Raw genomic sequence first — 9524 nt, 5'->3', positions numbered from 1 at the left:
AAAACTAAACTAGCGCAAGTACGACGTTCACTCGACCACGGCTTGATGCCGACTGACCTGTTGAGTGCGTGAACGCACAGATGGCGTAGCTACTCCCCCCACAACCCGCACTGTTACTTTCTGAACCGCCCTCGTATTTTAGCTGAAACTACTTTATAGATTGTTATGCAGTCACAACTGCAATTTAATATATATGTGCACTCAAAAAGAAATGAAAACGACTGAACTTATCACACTGTCATTGTCTGCAGAAGGAGATGATGTCCCTATAAGTCTACTGAGCTCCCAAACTCGCCGTTAGAGGGACAAGGGTGCGCACTCACGTGAAGAAAGAGCGAGCAGCTCACGTGTCGAACCTCCACCGCACTCAGCCCTTCTGAAAACCGAGAAATAAAATCCTTAAAGGAAGAACAATAGCGAGTAGTGCGTTTCCTGGTAGTGCCTGAGTGCAGGGTAGGGAGATTCACTGAAGAGTGGCGCAGCACGTCAGTTGCCATTCCAACACTCAATCCGACGTCTGTGACAGCTGCTACTGCCGTAACTCGCCGGTCTTGAATAATGATGGCATCCACCTGCTAGACAATAGTATCGGGAACGAGGTGTAGTGTTTCAGTCTGTCCGCCTTGACACTTGGTACTGACATGCAGTGCTCTTCGCACACTTATGTCATTCTTCATTGAATTTCCATTCTCCACACTCTTTCCGCTATCAGGAAATGCATTACACCTTTTTCCTCTTCTTTTACAACCTCCACTTCACAGTTTTGAACACTACTGAGAGCAGTGGATAGTCGACGCGTGCACGCGTTCGTCTGTCTTCTCGAAGGTGTGCGTCCATATCCGTCTAATAGCGAGTTCATCGGCTTTTTTAACCTTTTTTTATTTTTTTTAATTTTTTGTTCCTTCTGGACGATTATCGGTTTCGGTTTTCCTCGCATTTTGAGCTTTGTTACAGTGTACAAACTTTGAAATACTACGAAAATAATGAAGTACACTGTCATATTTAGACTATTGATATCTCATCCAGAATGACACGCTTGGGCCTAGATATTCTGTATTTTGTCGATTACAGTTACTTTCAACGAATAAATTTAAAAACCACTTGGATATAACTTCCTGGGAATGACTACTTTTCGGCTGCCTTGGAGCCTTGAGTAATTGTTCAAATTCTTGTTTTATAAGTAGTTTATTTTTCGGCACAATGAAACACAGTTTCATTCAGAAATTACCGGTTTCAACTGTCATATTACCGGTTTCAACTGTTATTGATCATCTTCAGAGAGTAATACGAATCCAGTAGTTCACTCGAATCACTAAGAAAAAACCGCACTGGTTTGGAAGTGGAGTGTCCAGAATCAGTTTAAGGTAATTGGACATTATCCCTTCGAACCAGATGTAGTCGGTGAACGTGTGTTTGCCTCGACTGGGACCGCACATCAGCCAACAGACGAGGGGGTCTTGCAACATCAAAGAGAAAGTATTATAAGGAAAAAAGTGAGGAAACGATATCGAAAGAAACAAAAAAAAAGCAAAGACGATTTTTGAACAGAAATAAATTTTATCATGAAAATTGGTGTAAGGAGGAGCTATATAATGTTGATGGTTATGAATAAACTGAAGTCTGCTTTTATTGTAATGACATATATTACTAACTGAGATCATGGGATCTTGAGTAAAGTGCTATCAATATCAACATTCGATGATAGTGTGACGACATTTCCGTCCCACCAAATAATACTTTGTCTACGGGGAATGAAAAACAGCGCTGTTCGATTCGAATGAATTATTTTAGTTTTAATATGATCTGAAGTATGTTAACTCTCAATAATGTGCTGAGCTTTAATTATAACATCAGCTGAATACGCCGATTTACCTCCATGGTGAAACTCTGCACAGTGTGTCCTTTATCCTCACAAGAACTCGAATTACTGAGTGTGGCTTCTTCAGCCTCAGAACATCTGACACGAAACGATCAGTAGTTGCACATTACTGTGCTGTGCCTTTCGAATAACCGTTAATGTGAATAAAATGTATCCACGCAGTCACGTATCTTCATAGTTGCTGCAGAGCATAGTTATTTGAGTTTCCACTATTTTGGACGATGACAAATTATAATGGCATCTTCCAGCAACTAGGCATTCCACGTAAAAAAATAGTTCAAATGGCTCTGAGCACTATGGGACTTAACTTCTAAGGTTATCAGTCCTCTAGAACTTAGAACTACTGAAACCTAGCTAACCTAAGGACAGCACACACTCCATGCCCAAGGCAGGATTCGAAACTGTGACCGTAGCGCCTAGAACCGCTCGGCCACACCGATTCCACGTAAATCCTCTGAAAACAACAAAAATTTACCATACTCGCAGAACATCTCACTAACTACCGATGTACACCGTTCGAGCACATTTATTGTCCGCTAAAGAGATACCTATGTTGTTGGATACTTTCACTTTTAAGATAAAACGTGTGTTTTGGTGTCGCGTAAGGCTGTGACCCAGTAAGTGAAAGTGTTAGGTACCTTTTCCGTCACTATTTTTTCTTAGTATTTCTTAACTGCAGCAGGAAGCTGGTACAACTTTAATCTAAACAGTCAGTCTTATACGTGGACACGTTAGAACTCTAAAGACAAGCAGACTTATAAAGTGGTTACATTGAGGAAGAAACACGGACACGTGATTTACATCACGAAGTACTCTTAGCTTGGCTCTATACGCACAGCACAGGCGTCAGCACCGGTGATATACATACATGTTAACGGCCAGTGCACAGACATCGTAGGGCGCCGGTGAGATACGTTGAAGACTTCAACGCACGGTTGGGCGACGAACCCTGTTTAGTGTTTAAGCAGCCTTGTAAGAGTCCGTCTGCGTTTCACTCACTCGACTGCATCATCAATTGTAGCTTCTAATGAGTTTCAGGTACGAGGCGCAAGGAATTCTCAGAAGGCAGTCAGCTGAAAATACGACGCGAACTGGGAGCGCGTGGCTCGCGGCGTGTGGCACAGGTCGCGGAGGCGGCGGCGGCGAAGGCCCCCTCCCCGTAGTAGGGGAACCGCCTCCACCTCCGCCCCCTGCACCGCAGCCGCGGGACTTCGGACGGACGCCGCGGAGACGCCGGCAGTCGCTTCACGATAGCGCCACGACGAGCACGCCAGCGCCTCTCCGAGATGAGACCGCACAGCGTTCTGGTATTGCTGCTGCTCCTGCACGCGATGGTAAGCCAAAGGATGTCCATTCATTCACTCTCCCAACTCGGAAACAACGTCTCATTTGTGAACAGAAAGACTACGCGGGTAAATTCCACATGTATTACGACTGTTATTCTCGTACTTATCTGACCCGAAATGATAGAGAACATCCTGACACATTGGAAGTTCTCATGCGGCATAAGAACCGGCAACTGTCTCTAACACAGGGCAAAAATTTAGACAGACACGCTAGTGAGAACATGAACCAGTCACACCGTACCGATATATGAAATCTTAAGCACAGCTGGAGGAGTTTTTCATTTTTAATAAAAATAATTTTCAGGCATCAGTAATGAAATGTATTCATTAGACAATCTATATGCTTACCTTTTTGATGATAGGAACTTGTGCCATTTAATTGTTAGTCGACCAGAAAGCTGTATCTTGTCTATAGAAGAAAATGTTTACCAAAGAGATAGTCATTCTAGCCTCCAGTTTAGTTTGGACGCACATAGTTTTTACAACGTTAAGATATGTCTCATGAATAGAGGATGGCAATACATATGTCTAGTGACTTGCTGAAGTGGTGTTAGACGCTTATCCTGTAAAAACTTAGCACAAGGATTGTTGGTTAAGGCTGCTGTCGCGCTTTGCCTGTCAGTAGATGGCCGGTAAGGAGAGGCGAGATGATACCGTAAACTCAGTCATCAGATTGGGTGCAGATCTTCCGGGTAAATTCTAAATATCTCCTAGAGTCTCACGAAGTGAGCACGTGTGACACTGTTGATGGTGATCCATCAGACAGATAAAGATGGTCAACCCGGAGGGCCTCTTGGTGCTATGCGGAACAGTGTACCATGCGTCGATACTGCTTGAACACTCCTCCTCCTTCACTGTCATAGGCAAAACCACAAACATGGTACTGCACTCTACGCGCTCTCATCAGCAATGATGTAAAATGAACAACTCCACTTGATGCACCCTAAACTAAAGCTGCCGAAATGCCATTAGGCTGAGAGGCGTACACCAGGCGGCGAATGACAGTACATAATGAAAACCACAGTAACGTCCTTGGAAAACTTGCGTGTTGTACTGCATCGATAAATATGGTTTTCGGGTACTCGACGTTTCTTTTCTCCCTTCGGCTAATACTTACCGTCGAGTTTTGATGAAATTTCTTACATTAGTGAAGAGAAATAAAGCAGTCGTAAAACAGTCTTCAGAAGACGCTATTTTTGTTGTATATCTAAGGCATTTCTCGGATTGTGTTTTTCTATTCTCATATATTCCTTAATATTGTAAGATATTTTATTTCAACTCTTTGAACTCCTTAGTTTCCCTTGTACTTTTTACTTGTGGTCCCTGCTCCATAACATTTTACTTCTTGACTCTTCCTTCAGTAATGCCCTAGTACGCTGTTATTTGTCTAGCACCTTTTGAAAAAGCCATACAATTTGTTTTCAGCTCATTAATGTACTAAGGGTCATACCCAAGGCAATAAAGTGCATTCCCTTCTTCAGCATATAATTGTCCAAATCTATTTTTTCGACATTTTTGCCGCGAAACGCTAGTGCTGAAACCAGTAATGCGAAAATTGTAATTTTTTAGCGATCTTGGACGTAATAAACAGTTACATAAAAATTTAAAATTGATTTAAGAGATTGCAAAGTTACCTTTTGCATTACGTCAATTTTTAAAAAAAGAGGAGGTGTTTTCGACAAGTCGTTGTAATTCAATATATTTATCCCAGGGTCAGAACTAATCGTTGTCTAACAATTTGGCTCACATTTGTATGTATAGCTATTCCATCATTCGCAGCTAATGTTATTAAGCGTTATTAAATGCAAAGATTTGTCTAGAAGAGTCAGTATACTTCAAGGAGAACGACACCTGCTAGTAGCACAATGCGCTTATTTGTTAAGCGGCGAACGTCCATTATCATTGTTTTCTTGTGTAACAAGGTTTTAGCAAGAGAAAAACGAAACTATTTTAAGTGATAGGCGTACATGGCATATATCTCTGATAAATACGACAAGGAGCATGAAGTAATTTTAAAATATTACGTGTTTCTTCTTATCCCGTGTCACCAACAAATTGCGTAAAGTCTCGGAGACGCGAGTGCATTAAGCACGGTCGAATCGGTTTCGAAGACCGAAAGGCGAAGGAACTTTCATCGTATGTAAGTCGGCAGCTGAGACAAAAATTTTACTGAGTTCTCAGGGAATTGCAGTAAGGATTACATATATAGGAAAATCAGTCAAGAGAACGAAATCATCTGCTCACTTGATTGTTGAGCAAAAAGCTGTCGTATACGGTAATAGCAAAATCCAAACCGAATTTGCAAATTTTGTTTTGGGATATTTTTCAGCGATGAGGACTGCACCGTGTTTCTCTCCTCACTCGTCCTTTGGACATAACTGACAAATGGACTGAAATCCTGATACGCAGATCCAGCCCGACTTTCGACGTCGATTGCCTGATATTAAACTCCGCTTGAATTCTAACGTTCATAAATGCATGATAATATATAATATCTTACTAAATTATAGTATAGTTAAGTATTAATTACTCTAAAATTCTGTTGCAGTGTGTTATGAACACAGGCTGCTCAGAAATTTCATCTTCTTGTAAGACTTCCAGGAAGTATTTTCCTTATTCGCCTCAATTAAACTAATGTGTGTCTGCTCTTTATCGAACTACTCTGACACAGTTTTGCACCCTGTCGTAGGCACTTTATTTGTCGCAACGGTTGACTCTAAGCGATGGTGGTATTTCAAGAATCCACTCGCTCACATCAAAACCTTAAGTCTGCAGTCAGTGGGAAGTCCTGTGCATGGAGTACTTCTGAGATACTGTGTTACACGTACTTGGCCGTAACTGAGCTACACAAACACACTCAAAAGCGATGAGGTATAATGACGGACGCACTTTGGGTGTGTTACTGGCTTTGAGTAGAGCAGTACTCGAGTATGGAATGATGTCACAGTCACGTCGGTCACAGTGAATTGGCAGAAGAAGTCTTTCACATACTTATTGTCCCAACAAAAGTCCTGAAATGGCTATGATAGCCAATGTAAATATGTAATTTTTTTGTCTTTTAGAAACATGAACACACACACACACAAACACACACACATACAAACTGAATAGTGGCATATGAGTGGGGGGGGGGCAAAATAACAGAAACTGATTAATAATTGCTGCTTGAATAATTAAAAAAATTATTGGAAGGAATAATTGAAAGAAATTAGACGGTAATTTATAAATCTGTACACATATCCTGGGTGAACTCTAACTGGTACTAATATCAACAGACTTTCAATGTCAATACATCTAAGATCAATACTCAGATTTTTGAGTTACGTACCGCTTCGCATTAGTTCCACCGTGCGTAGCGCTGATTATGAAAATGCAGACACATGATCGCCCCTCCGCTGCTCGTGCAAATTGCTCTTCTCTGCTTCGAACCTCCTGATGCAGGATTCTCGCCGCGGGCGAAATGATGAACAGACGCGTATCATCGATGTAAATCTATGAATAACCGTGTCCTTCCTAATAACTTTTATAACACTTTTTAATATACGGTTGGAACATACATTTTTAAACAAAACAGGTACACAAAGAAAAAAATGAAGAAAGAAAAAAATAATAATATCTTTCAACATAACACACACATGCGTGCGCTCTAAAAGCTTCTATGCTGTGTATAGAACTTGTTGGCATTCAAAACAGCTCCCAGTAGTCACGAAATGGACAAATACAGATCACATATGGTTTTGAAGGTAATTTTGTACCTTTATTCCTCGACAACAGTGGCAAGTTCAGATAACGACGATGGAGGTGAATAGCTATCGCTCAGTCTTCTCTCCAAAGCAGGCCCCTAAGATTCAATAATATTTAGATCTGGTGACTTTGATGGACATAGGAAATGCGACAACTCATCCTCGTGTTCACGAAACCAGTCCTGGACGATTGGAGGTGCGTGAACAGGGGCCCTGTCGGTTTGGAATACACCATCACCTTTTGGGGAACGAACACCTTACGATGTACCTGATCAGCCTTATAGTCACATAATACTTCACAGTAATGCGACATTGCAAAGTTCCCAGGGAACCCAAGGAATACCTCACCGAATCACCGCCATGTTCCACTCTAGGGTAGTAATCTCTGCCAGAAGTTGGAATCAGTGTGAAACAAGACTCATCCTACCACATGACATTCTTCCATTTCTCCATCTTCAGGCCTTATAGTTGTCCGCCCTCCGGTAGCTGAGTGGTGCCGGCACGGTAGCTCAGCGTGTTCGGTCAGAGGGTTAGCTCCCCTCTGTAATAAAAAAACTGAGTTAATCGATCAACAACGAACTTAAACGGATGTCTTACGACGTCCGGCCCCAGCGGATGCAACGAACAAAAGCGAACAAATTGAAATTTAAAAAAAAAAGTGGTCAGTGCGACAGAATGTCAATCCTAAGGGTCCAGGTTCGATTCCCGGCTAGGTCGGAGATTTTCTCCGGTCAGGGACACGGTGTTGTGTTGTCCTAATCATCATCATTTCATCCCATCGACGAGCAAGCTTAGAAGTGGCGTCAAATCGAAGACTTGCACCCGGCGAAGGGTCTACCCGACGGGAGGCCCTAGTCACACGACATTTACATTAGGTGTTATGGCTTCGATATCATATTTTCCTGCTATTAGAGACACATGCATCACTGATGCGTGGTTTTAGAGTTCCAGCTCGCCCTGCTTTTCACTCGCCATGGAGCTCCCCTCGGGTACGGCAATGCGGCATTCCGTTCTGCAGGAGCTTGCCGTCGTCTTATTTTTCGTTATAAAAACAACGCTTCAACATCGTCTGTCACGATCACTCAACACACAGTTTCGTTCGCGTCGTGAACTAACAGCTGATTTTTTTCGGTTTTCCCTGTATGCAGTGCAAATCTTCGGTACGGTATCTCTTGAAACACCAAACATTTCGTCTCGCTTGGTTACGGAAAGACCCACCATACGATAACCAACAATTTGCCCATGTTTGAATTCACTTAGCTCCGGCATAACGCACTCACAGCTACACAGAACGCTGTTCTGACCACGGCCGACACTTGCAACGTATTGAGGACATGGCACAGGTGCCGTTAGTGGTCATATACTCCAGCGCAACCTGCAGACTTAGATAGTACCTGCATTTAAGTTCAAGCATGCATTTCTCGCGGTGTTCCGTCATTTTTGACCAATCCCTGTACATTCACCCAGCGCTAACAGGAACTGGAAATTTAAACTAAAGAACTGTAGTAAACCTAAACAAAAGTGACCAAGCCTGGATTTGAATCCTGCTTAGTCTGTTAAGACTTCATTGTTTTATTACAGTCGTCATCTTCGGCTGAAGCGTCGCTATCACTAGTAGAGGTACTGTTCGTGGAAGGATCAGTAGTGGCACTTACCTTAGTGACTGCAATTTGCTGCAAAACACCTATCGCGTGAAACTCTCAGCTTGCTCGTTTAGATTACGGAACCCAGAAGGCTGTGGACAGCGGAGTTCAGGCTAGTATCGTAATGTCGACAAGCAGAAAATCATCGATTAAGTACGACGCTTACTGAATATGGGAACAAATGGCTATGTATAGGTGGTGCCTGTTCTATCGGCAGCCCCTACTAATCAAGACTTGCCCGAAAGAATAGACACCACAATACAATTACGGTGATGACGGCCAATGATCCCTTCAGTGCAAATGCACACCAAACTCGAACTCAGCAGAATCGGGGAGATGCCGCGAGTAATGACGCTAATGGGCGGGGGACTATATCAGTAGTGTGTGGTAAAAGTTGAGAATTACGGTCTGACAGCAGTCGTACTGAGGTAGTCTGTGCGGTTGTGAAGACCACTGCGTCCAGGTGGCGTAGTGGTCGGAGCATCTGCATAGTAAGCAGGAGACCGGAATTCGAATCCCGGTCCGGAACAGATTTTCAACTTGCCGCCTTGACAAAAATCAATGCTCACTGGCAGCTAATGTCTGATGTCTTTGATTCCTTTGTGGAATAACCAAGTGATTACTAGGTATAAGAAACAAGTACGTCCTTTTAAAAAGCGAGACATCAACAGAAACGAAGGTAGCTTCGGCTATGCGCCAAGGAATAGGACCGCTACTTTTACGTTAAAGAAAATTACAAAAACTGTATTTCATGGCACAAACAGCAAATAGTCGTCAGCCTTAAGGCTCGTGCAGATAAAATACAAATAATCTTTCTTCCTGCCCTCTATCCGCGAATGAAAGGGAAGAAACCCTAAACTATTCTTCGATATAAAACGAAACATCTGTCACACACCCGACAGTGATTCGATGA

General features: G+C 42.6%; 1 protein-coding gene across 1 annotated transcript in view; it reads left to right on the top strand.

The window, feature by feature from the left end:
• Positions 1 to 3068: 3068 nt before the first annotated feature.
• The window catches only part of LOC124711820 (leucine-rich repeat extensin-like protein 3), a 128822-nt gene continuing 122366 nt past the window's right edge, over positions 3069 to 9524 (top strand). Inside the window, exon 1 of the mRNA XM_047242047.1 lies at positions 3069 to 3213. Coding sequence (XP_047098003.1) covers positions 3166 to 3213 — 48 coding nt within the window. The 5' untranslated portion in view covers positions 3069 to 3165. The remainder of the gene's footprint in view (positions 3214 to 9524) is intronic.

Source organism: Schistocerca piceifrons, chromosome 8, assembly GCF_021461385.2.
Source record: "Schistocerca piceifrons isolate TAMUIC-IGC-003096 chromosome 8, iqSchPice1.1, whole genome shotgun sequence".
In the NCBI taxonomy this organism is placed as follows: domain Eukaryota; kingdom Metazoa; phylum Arthropoda; class Insecta; order Orthoptera; family Acrididae; genus Schistocerca; species Schistocerca piceifrons.
This window is presented reverse-complemented; position numbering and strand designations above follow the sequence as displayed.